A 20,607-nucleotide genomic window follows, 5' to 3' on the forward strand; every position below is an offset into this window, starting at 1 on the left:
AGAGCGGATAGTCCAGATAGAGAGTTCTAGAAGATCCATATTCAGGGAACTAAACTGATGTGTTCAGAGACTGACAAGTAAGCCACCTGGTTGAAGCACAGTTTTGCAAGAGGAAATAATGTGCTGGAAAGGTAAGCTGGGCCCAGATCCTGCAGTTCTTGAAGCTGAACTTCATTTTACATTCTGAAGGATGATGAAAGGTAGTTTCTGAGTGGGGGAGAAACCTTAATAGTCATTCGAGGGATACTGCCTTACTTGCCTAGAAATTCAAAGACAAACCATGTAGCCTGCTTTCGAAAATTAATGTAACAGCCCAGCCGGCATGGTTCGGTGGTTGAGTGTTGACCTATGAACCAGGAGGTCATGGTTTGATTCCCGGTCAGGGCACATGCCTGAGTTATGGGCTCAATCCCCAGTGTGGGGTGTGCAGAAGGCAGCCAATCGTTGATTCTCTATCATCATTGATGTTTCTCTCTCTCTCTCTCCCCCCTTCTTCTTTGAATTCAATAGAAATAAAAAATAATTAATGTAACATCTTATTATTATCACACACCTCTTAGATGCAAAGGATTAAGATAAATATTCTTTAGAGGAGTTCATTTGCCTTCCTCATCCATAATCTTGATATGATTTGCACAAAGGCTGTGGAGAGAGCAGTGATGCCGGGCTAAGCAATTTGGGTTTCATCCCCAGAAAAAAGAAGGGCCACTGAAGCATTACAAGTGGGTAGCAAGCACCATCTGATTTGCATTTTCATCTAATCCCTCTGACAGCAGTTTGGAGAATGAATTGGAGGGGGCAAGTCTGGAGGCTGGCAGATAAGTATGCATGTTCTGCTTTTCGATGGGCTAAGCCTTAGGGAGGTCATTTTACTAGCAAAGTGTAGGACATGGGGAGGAGACCAAATGGGAAAACGCTTTAGTCATCCAGCCTCAAGGGACATCAGTGACGTGAAGGGGGTGCAATCGATAAGGGAAGGAGGTTTGGAACATGTTCACAGGCTGCCATTTTAGATGATGGTGGAATCGTTAATAAAAATAGAAGTTTTAGGAAGGGTTGCCGACGGGGGTGTTCTTATATGGGAAGAACAATTTTATTTTGGTCAGATGAGTATTGAGAGGAAGCCCAGCATGCAGTTGGCAATACTGGCCTGGGATCTGAAGTGTTATGGATAGAGAAGTGTGTGCTGCTGCCACCGAGTTAACAATTAAAAACACAGGAATACATGTGACCCTGAGGGAAATTACACAGAAAGAAATTACAAGCTATCCTGGGAAAACACATCTATAGGCAGGAAGGAAGCAGAGGTCCAGGGAAGGAGACAGAGGAATAATAACGTCTAACTTCATAGATGTATTGGGAGCATTCAATGAATTAAGATTATTTTCCCCTAAACTGTTTAGTTCAGTGCCTGGCACATAGCAGATACTCAATGCATTGTCTCCCAGGCAAACACACACACAAAACGTCTTCACTTCACTCAGACACCCTGATTTTTATGGAAGAAAATGAAAAGCTCACGTCTCCCCATTGGTAGAAGAGCTTGGCAGCGTTCCACTGCAGCTTCTGGTTCCGCTTGTTGCCCACGATGGGAGACCGGCCCCTGGACAGGCCTTTCTTGGTGATATTCACGTGGTGGCCTTTCATCCACTCGGGCCAGTTGCCACGGTTGCAGCGGTGAACGAATCGGGCGCACTCCAGGAACAGCGCTGCTCTGGCTACCACAGGGGCTTCCTGAGTGAATGGCCAATGTGGGATTAATGAGCGATAAGTTGACCTTAAGGGAATTACTAGGTACTCTTAGTTTATTTGAGTTTTTTATTTGGTTGAGCTGTATTTCCCAGGGTAGCATTAGCGTGGCTAACACATTAGTGGGAAATCTGGCAAATGAATCCCTGAAGGCACATTTGGATATTGAAGAATTAGACATTTTAAGTAGGTTTCTGTTTATTTTTCCCCTTTTGCAGAATCTCAAGTAATTTCATGATTCTCTTTGCATATTTAGGAGGCGGCTGGGATTTGAATATGAAAGTGAAATACATTTTAATAAGATTTTAAATATGCAGCTTTTTTAAACCTAACATTTTGACATGAAGCAAACAAATATTCAATTTCTAGAACTAGTCTTATCTAATCAAGGGTGCCAGTAGTGATTTTGTTCCAGCAATCATCTATTGTCTATGACCATCCACACACTCCAGGAAAATACAACTGCTCTGAGCATGTTGGCTAGTAAGAAAAGGAAGTGCTTACTAGATTTTGTTGAGTTAGTCCCCCCCCCCCCCTTTGTCATGAATAACAGACCAAAGTCTGTTTAAACTGGCATAGCTTTAATTGAAAATGTTTGATAAAGAGGAAATTATTTCATTGATAAATAAAAAACTGAGCATTTCAGAAAATTAAACATGTGGCTCCATCTTGTCATGTCAAGATGTGCCTGAAAAAAATAAAAGAACAACTTTCAGTTGCTACCCAGAAACTGATAAGGATCAGATATCTACTGACCTCTTAACAGGCTAAAAAAGAAATTTTAATAAGGGAAGGAGTGTTAGTTACATTTGTCATAGAAGGTCAACAGGTCACAAAAATATACACTTCAACAATGAATGCATACTTTGACTTGGGCCAGTTAAAAAAAAAAGAAATCACAGTATTAGCCATCACCTCAGAATTACCTAATAACCATAGGTTGCTTAGTAACCACAGGTTTTAAAATGGAAACTTTTTCTTCATTTCAAGCAATAGTGTTATTATGCATTGATCCATAATGTCAAAATAAGGGCTAATATTATTGAGAGTATCAGTTACATGCTAATTAATTTTTGTGTATTGTAATTCTTAATTATCATAACTCTTTATGATCTAGAAATAATATTCTCATTTTTCAAAGTATGGTATGATTTTCCACTATCATATAGCTGAGAAGGGATGGACAAAAGATTCAACCCCAGGTCCCTCTGGTGCCCAGGCCTAAGCTAGTTTCCCTTTGGTATCTACATTGTCTTAATTTAAAGTCATATGAATCTTGGTAAAAGATGGTTTCTAGAATGCATGTAGGAAGTCATTGCTTAAAAGTGGGACTTAATGGCAAGTAATGTTATTGTCTAAAACACAAATACATGATCACATCATTTCCCATTTAAAATCTATTACCAACTCCCCCTACCTCAATCATAAAATAAAAATGATACCCAATCTTCTATCTCTATCTCAAGTACTCTGTCATCCTATTATATCAGACTGGTAAGTCTCCCAAATATGACATCTCATACCTTTCCATTTGTTGTTCCCATGGCTCACAGAGCCTTTAAACCCTTTTTCTGTTTGGCAAATTTCTACTTTTAAGATTCAATTTAGTTACCTCCTCTAAGAAGTCTTCCTTCATCCCATCTCCCATTAGGCTACTTCATACCTTGGCTGGTTACTTCATACTTTTGAGTATGATAGTATCCAAACACACTGGATGATTCAAGTAAGTTAGCCCATTAAGTATTTTCTCATTGTCTACAATTTTAATGAAGCCATCAAGAAGAATTCCAATAAGAAATATATTTCTAAACAAACTTAATTTTACCAAGCATAGGATGAATTACCAGGACACACAAAGTAAACCCAGGTGAAAAGGCAGAATACAAGATGAGCACTAATGGTGAGAATCCATGGTCAACTCTGTGTTGTTGCCAAGACTTGGTAGCAGATCACAGACTTGAGATTGCCAAGGGTCAAATGACTTCCTGCATCAAACCTTATCAACATTGTGCTGCCATAATACACAGACTAAACATCTACATTCTTTTCCTGTATTAAATATGTCTTCTATTAAAGATCTCAGATATGCTACTCTGTCTCTGGAAAAGGCTGGAACATGTGTCTCTAAAAATGAATGCCAGTCTGTGGGCAAGGTGAGTGGTGCAATTTCTTCTCAGCCTGACACATTTTGGCACGTTCCCCATAAGAAGCAGTGGGATTCATTGTTTAGTGACAGGAAGATAGAAACAACACTACTAGAAAGAGCACTATGCTATGAACCCTGGCTCTTCAGGATCAGCGAGGGAGAAAGTCAACCTAACTCAAATGTATTGGGCAGAGGATCCTTTCATTGCCTTAACTGTTAGATGGCCTGAGAGGTTAACAATAAATCAATAAACAACCCGAATCGTGCTGCGTGAAGCTTTCTATATACCTTGGCTTGCCTTGTTTAGAAAAAATTTGGTTTTATTTGCTTAGGAAAGTCAAGGTGTTTTGAATGAATGAAAAGCCATTTCAATCTCTGCTCTCAAAAACTTATGATAAAATGTAGATGTTATCGGTTATCAGCCCTAGGAAATCCTAATCTATGTTTGTGAACGGAATTGAGAACAATATGAAAAACAATTCCCATTAACTCTACAGCTCAACATTCAGGGGAGGGTTGGTTCTTATCTGATGAACTTGATCCATGTAAATTACCAAACCCAGTAAAACATTTGGAAATATCCCTGTCTGCTTTAGGGGATGATGACACAGAGTAATTCAGATATTGCCTATTATTATAATCATCACGAGCCTGGTGGATGCAAACAGGATTGTTTACTGTCAAGATGGCAGTAAGAAATATCAATTTCTCAGGTATGTGGTGTGCATATTACTATACAGACAACTGAGGGAGATGTTGAGGTACAAAGCTAAGGACTTTAATGCGCATCCTTGCAAAAGATGCTTAGAAACAAGCACTGACTTCACAGAATGTGTAGAAAATATTCAAGGCATTCCAGTGTGGGTGTGGCTGCGGGGAATTATTATTCTTGTATCTTTCAAAGTGTAGTTCGGAAAGAATGAATTTTAGAAGCAGGGTTATGGAATACCATGGACAAAGGATTCTTCCTGGACATAAAGGAAAGTCACATTTTTTTCTTCTCTGATGGAGCTTACCTCTTACGGCTCAGTGCAATCTGAAGGAGCAGCAAAAAATGGAGGCATGACAGAATGGATAGGGATGGATTCACATCACAGAGACAAACAGCACAAATGGAGAAAAATGAATCGGAAGAATGCTGCATGGCTGAAAAGAACCACAGAGTATCAGAGGCATAGTTACGCATGAACATCCAAACAGTAGACACCACAGAGAATTTTGCTGATGATCCTGAAAGAAAACTAGGCATCATTCACTGTCTTCTTTCTTATTAGCATCTCTGTCAGACCGCCTTGTTACGACCCACTCTGCCATAGGACAGCTTCTACCCATTCCATCACACCTTCATAGGTCCCAGGCAAGCAAGAATCAATTTTAACTGGGAAGATAAAATATTAGGCAGAACCATATGGAATGTCTAAGATTGAAGGTCAAACATCATCAAATACTGCCCTAGCCAGTTTGGCTCAGTGGATAGAGTGTTGGCCTGCGGACCGAAGGGGCCCAGGTTCAATTCCGGTCAAGGGCATGTACCTCAGTTGCAGGTTCCTCGCAGGCCCTGGTTGGGGCTCCTGCTGGAGGTAACCAATTGATACATTTCTCTCACATCCGTATTTCTCTCTGTCTTTCCCTCTTCTACTCTCTCTAAAAATTAATGGAAAAATATCCTCAGGTCAGGATTAAAAACAAAAAATCGTCAAATACTGACAATTTCAGGCGATTCAATCTTATATAAGATGTTCCTGCAAGGACAAGAGAGTAGTCTAATTAAAACAACAAAATGTCGTGTCATTGTGCACCTTGGATTTCTCGAACAGTCCACTAGAAAACTTCCAGTGTCAGGCTACTTTCCCTTGACTTTGTCACTTTCTTTCCTGCATTTTATAAGCTCATTATGCATACTGAATGCTTCCTTTATGAAAGTGAAGCAGAGAATTGGAATACTAATTCCAACAGCTGCGCTTTATTTTGCCTGGGGGCCTATAAAATACTGTTACCACAAGCCGATGGTTAACTGAAGATTATAATTGCATCCATTTCTTTCCCTGGAGGACTCTATCTAAACTTAATATGTGAGGAGAAACCCTGACCGATCCTGAGAACTCATAGAACAACACTGAACAGGAACTAACTTTTCAAAGAATGAATATTTTATGTTGGCCCCTGGAGAATTACATAATTTTTTTCTCATTGCTCTACCAAAATATATAAAGCTCTTGCCGGTGCAGGATACCTAGTTATTGAAAACCGGTGGGAATAAGCAGTTGTTGCCGGTTGCTCTGTGCATTGGAACAGAGTTTGCTGGAGGCATGTGCCAGAGAGCCAGTGTGTATGACTGTATTGAGTTCTCTGCCTGGCTGAGGTCTTTAACTGACAGGCCGCCCCTGCTCTGCCACTTCTACAGTAGCCCCGGGCACCTGAGATGATTCCGCTGTCAGGCTACCGGCAGATATTACTATTCAGTACACAGTCTGGATGGCTGGTCATTTTAACACTTACTCAGATCATGCAAATATTTTGGGTAAGTATTTTCAAAACCAAGTGAGGACTTCTGTTTTGGACAATATGATGGATTGGGTGTGAAGACAAACTTCTGATTTAGACACTTAAAATACTGGATAAAATATCAAGAAAAAGTTCTTCATTTTATTTTTGCTTTAGTTTTTAATGTGAGATATTCGACCAATGACGAGTAGAAATGATAAGAAGGTAGAATTCTGGCATGGAGGTGGGGGGAAGGGGTGTGAGCTAGTGTAGGAATATTTACCGCAAGGGTTTCTGAGAGCGTGGGTTTTCAATGGGCCACAAGTTAGATGTCTGTGCCCAAGTGTAATGGGAGGTGAGGTAATATAGTCCTACTAAAGCCAAGATCCTACCCTCACTGGATGAATGAGAATAATAAGATCTGTTCCACAGAAGTAGGCTTATCTGGCTACCATTGGCTCTGTGTAGGGGAGAGGGAGGGAGAGAGAGAGAGAAAGAGAGAGAGAGAGAGAGAGAGAGAGAGAGAGAGAGGGAGAGAGAGAGGAGGAAATCTTACAGAACTCCTAGGCAAAATCCTATATTCTCATATAAGTTTGGACTAGAATGGGCATTATTTCCATGCTTTTTGCCTTAAAAAATATAGTTTAAAAAATGATCTTCGGTTGGTGATGTTTCTAGGTGCTTGAGGAAAGAAACAAAAATCCTCTCTGGAGGAATAGGAATACTTTATACCAGTACTTCTCAAGTCTTCAAACGTGAGAATGCATAAGGGTCACTTTGGAATATGGATAGAATACATTCTCTGGCTCTAGCCCCAGATATTCTAATCTGTAGATCTGTGGCAGGGCCTGAAATTTTGCATTTCTAACGCTCACAGATGATGCTGATATTGCTGGTCCACTGAGTAACACTACTTTTAACACAGAATCCTCACAGGTCAAGTTAGAAGGAGCTAAGCTTACATTAAAAATACACGTAAAAACCCAACATGAGTAGGAGTCAGATGAAACAACAAAGTGTAGAATCAAATCCATAAACACTGAAGTTATTGGCATCATAATGGATCAAATACATTTAAAGATTAATGTGGGTATTGAAAGTATAGTGCTGAATTAGATTATCAAAGTTGACCAGGCAATTTAAAACAAAAATCAAATAGAACTTTTACAAATAAAAAAAGGAAGTACTTAAAATTTAAAACTCAATGAATAGATTAAAACACTGACTAGGTCATGTTTTTCCAACTTTAGCACTGTGGACCATTTGGGCCAGATAATTCTTTCTTTGTGAGATACACTGTTTTATGGGATGTTAATCAGCATCTTTTGTATCTACTCATTAGATGCCAGTAGCAATCTCCAGGCTATGCCAAATAAAAATTCCCCCAGACATTGCCAAATGTCCCCTGGTGGGCAAAATTACCTCTGGTTAAAAACCATGGGATTAGACACAGTTGAAAAATGAGAAAAGACAGAAGAGTTATGTCAGAAAATTACCCAAGCTACAGCATAGAAAGAGAGGAAAAATAAAAAATATGAGCAGTTGTCAAAAAACAGAGGATAAAGTGAGAAAATCTATCACACATATTTTCTATTTATGGAAGTAAAAATTAGAGAAAATGTGAAAAAAGCAATCTTTAAAGAAATAATAGTTGAAAAAAATTAGAATAGATGTAGTATGCCAATTACTTTATTCAGGGGCTTAATGAACCTCAAATAAGAAAAATAAACTAGAAATATTTATTGAAATAGCAAAATATTAATAATAAAGAGAAGATATTGAAAGCAACTAAAGTGGGAGAGGGAGGGATGTATTACCCACAGAGGGAGGTAATTAGGCCAGAAGACAATGTGATAATGTCTTTGAAGTACAGGAAGAAAATGTTTGCCTATAATTATAATTCCAGCAAAAGTATCTTTTAAGAATGAGACCAAAATAAAGACCTGTTCAAACAAAACTGAAGCTGAGAGAGCTACTTACTGCAGATTGGTCATCACTAAGGAAACTTCAAAAAGTTCAGGAGGAGACAGATGTTAGAAGGAATGTCTGAGATAAAGGGTGAAATAGCAAGCAAAGAATCTGTTAAGATTTGGGGTAAATTTAAAAATAATTTCCCTAAAAATCAATAAAATGTTTACTTTGTCAATATTAAAACAGAAATAAGATAGAATTAAATCACATAACAGTTGGGGTTTAAACCATCTACAGTCTTTTACGTTTTGAGAGAAGAGCAAAGAATTCATTAATTTTAGAGGTAGGGATATGTCATCAGGGGAGGAAATACAGGGGACTTTAAAGAAACGGGAAATGGCCGAAACTGGTTTGGCTCAGTGGTTAGAGCATCAGCCTGCGGACTGAGAGGTCCCAGGTTCGATTCCGGTCAAGGGCATGTACCTGGGTTGTGGGCACATCCCCGGTGGGAAGTGTGCAGGAGGCGGCTGATCGATGTTTCTAACTCTATCTCTCTCCCTTCCTCTCTGTGAAAAATCAATAAAATATATTAAAAAAATAAAGAAACGGGAAATGTCCTATTCTTTAAGGTAGGTGGTGTATATGTGACATTTAATTTTTTTTCTTTAAACTCTACATATTTATGATAATATGCTTTTTATGCTACATTTCATGGTTATAATATTTTTTAAAATATTCAATAATATAGGAGTATCACTAGTTAAATGAATAATTTAATATTTTAGTTTGGTTATTACTGAATTACTTCAACTTTGCATATGATTCACATAAGAACACAATATGCCCTAGCCAGTTTGGCTCAGTGGATCGAGTGTTGGCCTGCAGCCTGCAGGGTTCCAGGTTCGATTCCAGTCAAGGGCACGTTGCAGGCTCAATCCCTGGCCCTGGTCAGGCATGTGCAGGAGGCAACCAATAGATGTGTCATTCTCACATTGATGTTTCTATCTCTCGCTGTCTCTCCCCCTCCCTTCCACTGTCTCTAAAAATCAATAGAAAAATATCCTCAGGTGAAGGATTAACAAAAATTAAAATTTTTTAAATGAACACATTATATGGCTTTGACAGTTCCTCTTATGAGTATATTCCTATTTCATTGAAAGGAGTTAATTTGCACTGGTCATCAACTAGTCTTGTGATGTTAAGTTCCAATGTAGAATAAATTTGGTATAGGGAACCTGAAAGTGTGGCCATGCCTATAGTAACAAATGCCTCATTTTCCTTGGAGAGCTCCAGTCTATGTCTGTTTAACTGGTACAGTTGTTGATAGCACTCCCCTTCCCTCTCAAAAGTGTCCCAGTTTGGATAAAAATTATATAATCTTTCCTCCTAAATCTATCTACTTAGAAAGTTATATAATTTAACATGGACTAGGTTTTCTCCATCCCACAAACTAGGGAGAATTCTGTGATCTTACTGACTTTTATTTCCCATTGACTTTCTTATATTCATGAAATTGTTCCTAAACCAAACTGATATTATTATTATTATTAGTGTTATTCATGCTAATAAATTACCAATACAAATAGAAATACATATGTACATTTTATATATTAAACTGGATAAAAAAAGGACAGAATATTGACCTAAAATATATACAAAACAGACATAAATACCTTTTGTTTGAACTGTTTTTCTTTTTTGTGCTTGTAGATTATAAAGCTTAAAGATGAAATTAGTGCTTTCTAAAACATATTTTTAACAATGCCTCATAGTTCCATCTATTACATTTATACTAAACAGTATGAGAAAGAGCTGTTCTAAACTTAAAATCAAATCAATTATTCCTAAGTTTAATTGTCATAACAATAATGACAAGAGGGTTGTTTAAAACAAAAACCTGCATATCAGCAAGACTTTGAACAGTGACATTTCTAGTATTTCTTTCATTTAATAATCCTTTTTGATTTTGAAGAAAATTTCAACCTTGAGAAATAACAGTTAAGTTTATGACTAAGCCAACAGAACAATGAAAACTTGTGAAATAAATATTATGTCATAATGCAAAAACTGTGTTTAAGCTGCACTTGAAATATTAATGCAACATCCAACAAAAGCAGACAATAAAAGAGATGGAGGAAAGTGTTGAAGTAAAATATGATAATGAACTGAACACATTCTTTTTTTTCCATCCTCTCCCAAATCCTATCTTATGAAATGGCAGAATCTATGTTTATATCTGTATTGATATCTACATCTGCCTCTACATCCGCATTGTATCTATCTACAACGTATCCATCTGGGTCATTTAGATCTACATATACATCTCTATTTCTATATGCATATTTCCATCTACTAGGTAGCCTTATAGGTACTTATATCTATATTTATACATACAAATGTATATGACTAAAACCATGAATACATTGAAAATCACATTTTAAAAGGAAGCCCATGAGATCAAATATTAAGTGTAGCCAAATACAGAGGAGACAATAGTTAAAAATACAGTTAGCAGAAGACACGCATGAAGGAGTAATCCCGAGGAACGCCTAACCCGGATCAAGGAGTATGAACAACTGTACCAAGGACAGTAAACACAGAATACGGCTTTAATCCAAGCACATAGCACATGCAGCTACATTTCCCTTCCTTTTAGTCCCCTTCTCAGATTTCACAAGTGACTTCAATGCTTTCACTTTTTTACACTTGAGAAACGAAATTTAAGTGTGTCCTTGTCTAGGCCCATTTCCTGGCTCCATCCTTGCCTCTTACATAAAGAAATGAGATAATTAAAGCGAAGGCGCCTTATAAACTTTCAAGTATAATAAAAAAGTTACTTTTGTCATTTTCTACAACATTTGCCACCATTGCTGCCACCAAGAGCACTACAACCACGACTACCATAATCACCATCATCACTAACCCATTTAGTCAACCAACCGCTCTACCTGGCTTCTCTCTGTGTCTGACAATGAAAACCACTGGACTCCTTTAAATGTTCACTGATCTGACCTCTGGAAATTCTGACTTTTGACCTCTGCATACTCTTTGGGCTTGACCTGGAATCAGAGATTCTCAGATATGCAAGGAACTTACTAATTACTCACTTCTTGAGCCCCCGGTACACTGACCTCCGCACCAGTCTGGTGACAAAGGGCTCATCACTACTCAATGCAGCTACTTTGGCATCTATGATGATCAGAAAACATCTCTTTACTTTGAGGCTCAAAAGACATTGCTTATAAACATCAAGCTCCTTTTATTTTATTTCTTACCATGAGATTTATAATATTGAGAAGGTCAAGCAGGGCCAAAGTACGTTCCACAGGAAAATTAAAAAGGAGACTCTAATGGGTTGGTTTTATTTGGGGGAAGTAAAATAAATATTAAGTTGTCTATGAGATTCAACCTAACTTAATGGTAAGAGTCAAACTACAGCCAGGAATAGAGTGTACCTGCACTTGGAAACCCCTGTCTTCTCTCCTTGGAAACTCTAAGCATTATGGCAATTGGAAATAACAGATATAAGACCATTTGATGAGAGGGAATGAAATTTCAGCATCCAAGAGACTTGATTATCAAAGTATTCATCAATATTCTTTTAAAAATAATCTCTGTTATGAAACTAAGTAATAATTGATTCTGTTGGGGTTATTTTTCAAATCCTCAAATGTGTTGCTCTCTTTGTGACAAGCCTCACATTTCTCCCACGCTAACATTTCATACATAAACCCTGAAGCTTTCCGCAGAGGAAGCAATTATCTCTTCAGTTTCTTTATCATCAATAAATGTTAATAAAAGCATTCCAATTACTTGACTAAAGAGTCTCATTTTTCCAGTGATGATGCATTAATTAAGATTGAGTTCTTAACATTTTTGGCTACCAGAATAGCTTTGAGGGGGAGTCCAGGAACCTTCTGATATTGTATGCTAAATTTTGTCTATAACTGAACTTCTCTTGGGAAGCTTTCCATAGCTTTCATTCAATTCTAAAAAAAAAAAAAAATCTACATCCCCCAAATGTTTAAAATTACAGCTTTAGAGGGTGAATATGTGGTGTGAATTTTTAAAGTTGAAAATCTACCTTTCCTAGTATAAATTCTTCATTTGTAGCCATGTAATAAGAAAACTCTTTTGAAGATTCAAATGCTTTTGGATCATTAAAGGCCATTCACAACTTTTTTTTTTATTATAGTGATCATATACATACAAGTATATTTTTAATGAATCAAGAGAGACGCATTCTGATTCATTTAAGTAAATTTTTAACAGAGAAAGCATATGATATTGCTGGAAGAGCCCTGAAGATAATTAGAAAACTGGCTGATAGTTTCAGCACTGGCTGGCATATGCGACCTTGAGCAAAGTTGTCTCAGCTCTTGGGGTTTTTATTCTCTCAAGTGAAAAATGTGTGAATAAAAAGAGCTACTCAATAAATTAATTGAATGATAAATACCAATGTGGAGATTTTAGCTCAGGACCTTGGAAAGTGTGGGGCCTAGACCTTTCCAATGAGTGAAGGACAATCTGTTATTTCTGTCATTAGTTACTTACTGCACTGATAGTTGTCCAAATGCTATTGATTACCCCATCGTTTTCCAATTTGTATGGCCAGCTGTGCCTATATATTTTCCTCAACTTTTCCTCAGTATGTTGAAATGATATGATTTATTATTATTTTTCTTAATCTTAAAGGGCAGTTGCTTAAGAAATTTGATGGCTTATTCCTTTAAAAACTTCCAAAGTAGTTGTGACTTTAGGATTGAGACAGAGACACAACACTACCTTTGGAACACCTCAAGCTCAAACCACCTGTGAAGTGCTAATGCACAATTGTTATTGCTGTTGTGTATTTAGCAGCTGCTCAACTAGCTCCTGCCATTTTACTTTCTTAATCACTTTTAAAGTATCAAGCAAAAAATATAAAGCATTTATTATTTTGCATGTTTAAAACTAAGTTCCTATAGTGATCTCATATAATATTTAAATGAGAGAGTGAACATGGTGGAGTAGAAAATATAGGGTCTGTGAAGACAGACTCAGGTTCTAGATCTGCCTCTATCCCTTGCTGGCTTTGTAGCCCTGGCCTGTTAGTTGATCTTTCTGAGCTCCTAGTTTTTTTCCCTTTGGAAACAGAGTAGGCACACAATAAATGTTACTCATTTGTTTATCAACTTTAGAATGCTGACCATTAGGATGTCTGGGAAATAGATCACTAAACAAATATAATCTTCATAAGGAAAGGTGGAAAGCAAGTGAAGCTCTCCTTCGAATTTTATTCTGTTATAATTAACAGCTACCACCAGATCTGGCAACACATAGGAAGCTCTCAATAGACATTGGTTGAGTTAATTAATTATTATATGGTGAGTAGCTTATAAGCCACACTGACTCCAGGCTTTTTAATTCCACTACCCAAGTCATTTGATATAATGGATATGTTATGACCTGCCCCTCCTTTGTGACTACTTTCTGTCCAAAATTACTCCATTGATGGAGGGGCCAATGAGTGCTCCACTCACCATTATTGCTCTGTCACTATCACCTGTTATTCCAAGACTTCCTTTCTGTTCCCAATCAAGTCCTGCTGATTCCACTGCTACCAACTCCATGTAGTGGTGTCTGGTATTTTATACCCAGCCAACACTTTCTAATCATTGCAGCTCAGATAGTTGCAAAATTGGAATTTATGGACATTGTAATGAGCCTTTCTTAACTCTAAGTAAAATGGGGCATACCTTATTAGCTATTGGTTTTTCTGCTGAACTGGCTGTTCATGTACCCACCCGTTTTATAAACATTCAATTGTTTATATATTTTTTTATTAATTTGTTACATTTATTTATTTAAATCTGTTTCTTGTGGAATAGATCCAGATGTGATTAAGAAGAACCATGCACGAATCCAATGAGTGATGGGCTAGTTACCACTCTCCCACTTACAAAACAAGGGATTGGCTTCTTGCCATGTCAAGCTTTAGGCAGACATCTTTGTTGTCTAACTGCCACCAGGCTCAGCTCCCCTGGACACTGTGATCCTACCTTTTAGTCACCACAGCATACATCATTATATACTGAACATTTTGGAGTTCACAAATATATTTGTAAAAGGCCAATACCTAGGAATGGAAAACTGACTGAAAAATCATGTGTAATGATATGTCATCATTTTTGGTGATGACAATAGTATTTGCATTCCAGGCTTAAGTGAATCCATGTACCTTGCAGTCACTAAGGATCTTGGGAACAAAAGTTGCAAATGTCACAGAAAAGATACCATGGATTACATTATGTTGGGATGATTATATAAGGCTTGGATGATTTTTCCAAGTACAATATGAGTGGCCAGTGGTCACTTATTCATGTGTTGTAAACCTGAAAAACGGATCATTTTAATAGGCAAGCTTAAGGTTGTGCGTGTGTTTTTTAAAAATAAAAGTCTACTTTAGTACTTTTTAATTAAAAATAAAAGATTTCTTGATGTTTACTTGGTATTTTGTTCTGTGTATTTATGCAGTATATGAAGTTTATTAAACCAGAAGACAAATAACGGAAGTTGAAAAGCTGAGTTCAAAACCAACATCTGGGCCTAGTTTACCTGACAAAAACACTTTCTAAACAAGATCCACTTTCTACTCTTTAATCCCTTACATGTATATAATACCACACTATGTTCAATGCACTTTTGTGCAATTAATTTAAATTGAACCTTCCTTCATATTTTCCCACCAGTTGATAAACCAAGACTCATAGTTTAAAGGACTAATACATGACAGATATAAGACTAAGAATAGTATAACAATAATAATGACCCACTTTATTGAGCAGGTACTGTAATTCAGTAAAGCCCTTTATTAAGGGCTTTATATCTAATTACTCATTTAATCCTCACAACAGCCCTAGGAGATAGCTATAATATTATTATTACTCTGACTCTATTTTACAGAGGTTTAGCCAGTAAATGCCAGCACAATTTTAACCCAGGCAGTCTGATTCCAAAAGCCCTCACATACTTTTAATCATAATGTTATACATTCTATTTCCTAAAACATATTAAGATTCCCCCGCCCCTTTCTTTTCTTCCCTCACTACCACCTCTCGTCCTCCTTTTGCCACTAATGCTGAGGAAACAAAACATAAGCCCACAGTTGGGGTCAGGATTAGTGAGTCATGCTTTCCTCCATTAGCAGAATTCATAGGAATGGGGAACCAGATGAGCAAATTCTTCCAACAACTTACAAGATCCAGGGCAGCTGCCAGGATGGAGGCATCAGGAATGGTCCCCGGCTCACAGCAGTTTAACAGAAATTGAAAGCGCTTCATGCCTTGTCGGATTGCTCCAAGATTCACCACGTTTTTACTTTTTCCACCATCTTGGTTGGAAGACAGATGGTCGTCAAAACTATGGCAACCTGTGGTGGAGGAATGAAGGAGCAAGAGTGTGAAAAAAACCAAATTAAAAAGAGCTTCAAAATGACAACAATGGGTTTTCTGTAGTATTGGCCTGAAAACATTCTCCCTAACTCCGCCTCCCTCCTCTTTATTTTAATGCTTATTTGGACACACCCTGACTTTTGGGAGTCTGGTGGCACATGGCATATGTAAATGTAAATGTGAGGTTTTATAGGTTTTACATGAGTAAAATTTTGAATACTTTTTGCTACCAGATCTCCTTTTTAATACTTGTGAGAACTCTTGGATGTTTAAAATAATTCTTCCTGTAATCAACAGCTCATTTCTATTTTTATGGAAGATTCAATGACTGTGCAATTTCACACATGTTACATAAACTGACATCAAGGGCAATACTTTGATATGTTAATTGCAAAGAACCACTGATGATTACAGTCAGTCGTACAGGACCTTAGAGGTTGGCAATTTAACTCCAGGATTTCCAAACCCATCTGAGCATCAGAATTATTTAGGAAGTTCCTGAATCTGATCCAGCGCTTCCAGATCTCTGGAAGCAGAGGGTAAGAATGTGCTTTGTACAGACACCCAGATGACAACGATGCAGCCAGCCTGACCACACACTGTGGTGAGAGGTTTGGGGACCACTGATCCTGCCCCTCTTAGTTTTCCGTAGTTAAGTTGCCTACAAATAAGAATCAGTCTGGAGGTTATTAAAATTCAAAATATCAGGTTCCATCGCTAGAGACTTTGGTTCCATAGGGCTGTGTTTATTTTTAACAAACATTCCACTGACTTTGATACAGAAAGTCTAAGGGATCACACATTAAGGAAAAAAATAGTACATAGTATTGTTTTGCATCATTTTTATCCCCAAATTCTTTTTTAAAAACCTAAATATTTCATGACTCTTCTGCTCCTAATATATATATGTATATATAAATTTCTTATATAAGGTTATTATGTTGAATATCATTTTTAAAATCAGGCATACGCTCCTTCTCAGGATTCTGAAATATACTTCTAACACCTAAAACTTACCCCCACTGATTTAGAGTTTGATTTAATTTATGCTCATGACATTCATTTATGCTGTTACCAACTCCTGGTCCTCACTGAGAAGTCACAGATCTGATTTCCAGAAATGGTTTTCTCACCTCTTCTGTCAAGAATATCCTGATTCCTCCTACCTGCGGCCCCGCCCTCCGCCTGCTGCCTCAGCATAAAGGCAAAAGTGTGGCTGGTATCGGAGATTTGTTTTAAAATACATTTAAAAAACATAAAAGATAGATGAAGCAAATACGGAAAAAATTTAATTATTATTGCAAGTGGGTGATGGATATTTAGGATCTGTTGGACCATTCTCTTAACTTTTTGGTCTATGTTTGAAAATTTCCATAAGTACAAAAATGGCTCAGAATAAAATTAAAATATAATTATCAAAATTTCCCATATTTCATTTCTTACTATTTCAGAGAAGAAAGGAGGAGAGAGAGATAGAAACATCAATGATGAGAGAGAATTATCTATTGACTGCCTCCTGCATGCCCCACACTGGGGATTGAGCCGGAAACCTAGGCGTATGCTCTGACCGGGAATCTAACCATGACCTCCTGGTTCATAGGTCAATGCTCAACCACTGAACCATGCAGGCTGGGCTGAATATAATTCTTAGGCCTCATAACACTTACCGAGACGCTTGAAGAAATTCTCCTCTTCATCTCTTCCATTTTCCATTCCACTCCCAGGCCCGCCTTCAGAAAGCTTCACTGCACTGGTAAATTTGACCTGAGAAGAAAAGAAAAGTAGCCAGATGACTAAGTTCAATTCTTTGTGTATATTCTAACCCTTGTGTTGAAAAATAAGATGCTTAGAATATGAAGGTTACTTCTGACTTCCACATCTGGTTAGTCATACTTTGTAACTATAATTTGAAGAAAGATCCTGGTCATATATTGAAAGTAAAATAATCAGACACTATGAAAATAATTTAGTAAAAAAAATTGAGGTATTCCTAGAGTTTAATTTTGATTAAATTCAAACTGAAAACCAGGAACAGAAAGCCATCTTCATTCTTTACAAATAACACCACCACAATTGAGAATCAGACCAAAAAGAAAGCAGAATAGAGATTTCAAATCTCCATAGAAGAACCAGTATAAATTTGTTTATAAAGTACACTGTAATTAAATTGCAATAACATGGGTTCTTCTAAGAATTAAGATGCATTCTCAATCTTGCCTTTAAGCAAACAGTAATCAAAATTTCCAACAAAGCAAGGAGGCTATGGGCCTCATAGACTCTCAAATCCTTGGCCAATGTTTTAGCATAAAGAATGTGAAATGTGCCGAAACCGGTTTGGCTCAGTGGATAGAGCGTCGGCCTGCGGACTGAAAGGTCCCAGGTTCGATTCCGGTCAAGGGCATGTACCTGGGTTGCGCGCACATCTCCGGCGGGGGATGTGCAGGAGGCAGCTGATCGATGTTTCTCTCTCATCGATGTTTCTAACTCTCTATCTCTCTCCCTTTCTCTCTGTAAAAAATCAATAAAATATATTTAAAAGAAATGTTGTAAAAAAAAAAAGAATGTGAAATGTGAATTATAAATATATCTTCTAAATGTCTTATAATGTTGCTATATTCTTTATATAATTTCAAAATATTACTTTTACAAGAGATAGAAGGAAACTGGTTTTAGTAAGATTCAAAGAAGGAAGCATGTAAGCAAATAATTTCTCCATAAAAATATAACTGGTCATAAGCTAAAAGTTTCAGTGGTCGGGCTATGAATCATTCATAGGAAAAACTCTTATAAGAAATGGATTTCCCTGAGAATTATTACCTGCTCCAAATCACATGCTACTACATTGCGTAACAGTATTATGAAGAAGCACTTAATGGGAAAAGTCATCCTGAGTTTCTTTATCTTTTTCAATAGGGAGAATGGTTCAGCTGATGCAAAAAGTAGTGGAAGAAGAATAAATAGTGTGTGTGTGTGTGTGTGTGTGTGTGTGTGTGTGTGTAAGAGGAATCACTATAGAATTACATATTCTTGGAAAGGGGCTTGAGATATCAGGAATTTTACATGTGTGTTAAATGTTAATACAGCTAGGAAGTAACACACACACATACACCTATATCTGCATTATAATTTTATATAAAAATTTTGACACACTTTTCCTTTTTTCCTTTATAATGTCTACTATTAAGACATCCTAGCCCTAGCTGGTTTGGCTCAGTGGATAGAGTGTCACCCTGTGGACTGAAGAGTCTGGGTTTGATTCTAGACAAGGGCACATACCTCGGTTGCAGGCTCCTCCCCGGCCCCACACCCTGATCAGGGCTCATGCAACCAATTTATGTGTTTCTCTTACATTGATATTTCTGTCTTTCTCTCTCTCTCTTCCATTCTCTCTAAAAATCAATGGAAAAAATCCTTGGGTGAGGATTTAAAATATATATACATATATATATTACTTAATTATTAAGTAATATATATATGTATATATATATATTAAAGACATCTTAGTTTTCATTACTCATCTAACTAAGTTTCCTAAATTTGTTCAACTTAAAGAGAGTTTCTTCAATGTTCTTTGGCCTCTCCAGGTGTTTAGCATTTCTCAGCCCTAACAATTTTTCATCAGCGACTCCAACATTCTCCCACAGAAGTAATGTCCTGTTTACCTTGGAGCTCTGCCTGATGAAAGACAGGCGGTCCACAGAGCTGATGTCCAGGAGGTCCTCCACGCCATCCGCCAGGCCTGAGAGGGAGGATCGCTTCAGCCAGTTCCCTATTTAATAATTTTTTAAAAAATCAGACCGTTATAGCATTTTCTCCCAAATGGATTAAAACAGAAATGCCAGCATGTACCCTACAAGCAATGAAAGTTGAATGGCTTGATATAAATAGAACTGAAAGGAAACTGTTTTTAATGTACACGCTTTGAATCTAAATGGTCAGAGCTGGACTATAAATTTACATGAATAAGTAAGACCAGGACTAAAAGAACCCAAGCCTCCTAGGTGAATTAAACCATAATATATCCCCTTCTCCTTGACAACCTTCATACCTTCCAGTAAGTCCCGTTGGTTTTCCCTTTAGTGCTTCTCAAACCTGACCACTTATCTCTGTCTGTATGGTCACCACCCAGTCCAAGCTCCCATTCCTCATACCTGGGCCACGCTCTCTCTTAACCACTCGGGCTCCCTCCAATCTGCTTTCCATGCTGTGATCTTTTAGAAGAAGTTTACCTGCTCAAGTTACTACTACTCAACATCCTACCTGGGCTATGAAGGGTTTAGGGTAGAGAGTCAAACTGGCCTGCATGCTCTGACCCCTGTCACTCTACCATAGTCATGCAGCCCCTCTTCTCCTAGGCTCAGCTCTTCCATTTTCTCCCTCCTAACATTTTTGCATATTTTATGGCTACCACCCAGAGTACCCTCCTTCCTCCTTCCCTTAAGATCTTCCTCCAGTCCTAGCTAGTTTTTCTCAGTGGATAGAGCATTGGCTTGCAGACTGAAGGGTCCCAGGTTCAATTCTGGTCAAGGGCGCATGCCCAGGTTGTGAGCTCCATCCCCAGTGGGGGCTGTGCAGGAGGTAGCCGATCAATGATTCTCTCTCAACATTGATGTTTCTATCTCTCTCTCTCTCCCTCTCCCTTCCTCTCTGAAATCAATAAAAACATATTTAAAAAATAATAATAAAAAGGGTAACATAGTGATCTTTTAAAAGTACCTGCTAAGTAATTGGGTTTCCCGTGCAATTCTGATACACACAGACTCCTGGTGGCTTTTGCTCTGCGGAGAACAGATAATAGCAAAATAATATGCAGATGACATGTGCTGACGGTGGAAGTTAACAATATGACAGGCATTACAGTTATGGCTAGGAGGGGGAGGCCCC

General features: G+C 37.7%; 1 protein-coding gene across 1 annotated transcript in view; it reads right to left on the reverse strand.

The window, feature by feature from the left end:
- The window catches only part of UNC80 (unc-80 homolog, NALCN activator), a 207,940-nt gene that overhangs the window by 105,325 nt on the left and 82,008 nt on the right, over positions 1-20,607 (reverse strand). Inside the window, exons 18-21 of the mRNA XM_015558108.1 lie at positions 19,386-19,492; positions 17,391-17,487; positions 15,529-15,701; positions 1,522-1,734 (exon numbers count right to left, since the gene is read on the reverse strand). Of these exons, the coding sequence (XP_015413594.1) occupies positions 1,522-1,734; positions 15,529-15,701; positions 17,391-17,487; positions 19,386-19,492 (590 nt within the window). The remainder of the gene's footprint in view (positions 1-1,521; positions 1,735-15,528; positions 15,702-17,390; positions 17,488-19,385; positions 19,493-20,607) is intronic.

Source organism: Myotis davidii, unplaced genomic scaffold (genome assembly GCF_000327345.1).
Source record: "Myotis davidii unplaced genomic scaffold, ASM32734v1 scaffold268, whole genome shotgun sequence".
NCBI lineage: Eukaryota > Metazoa > Chordata > Mammalia > Chiroptera > Vespertilionidae > Myotis > Myotis davidii.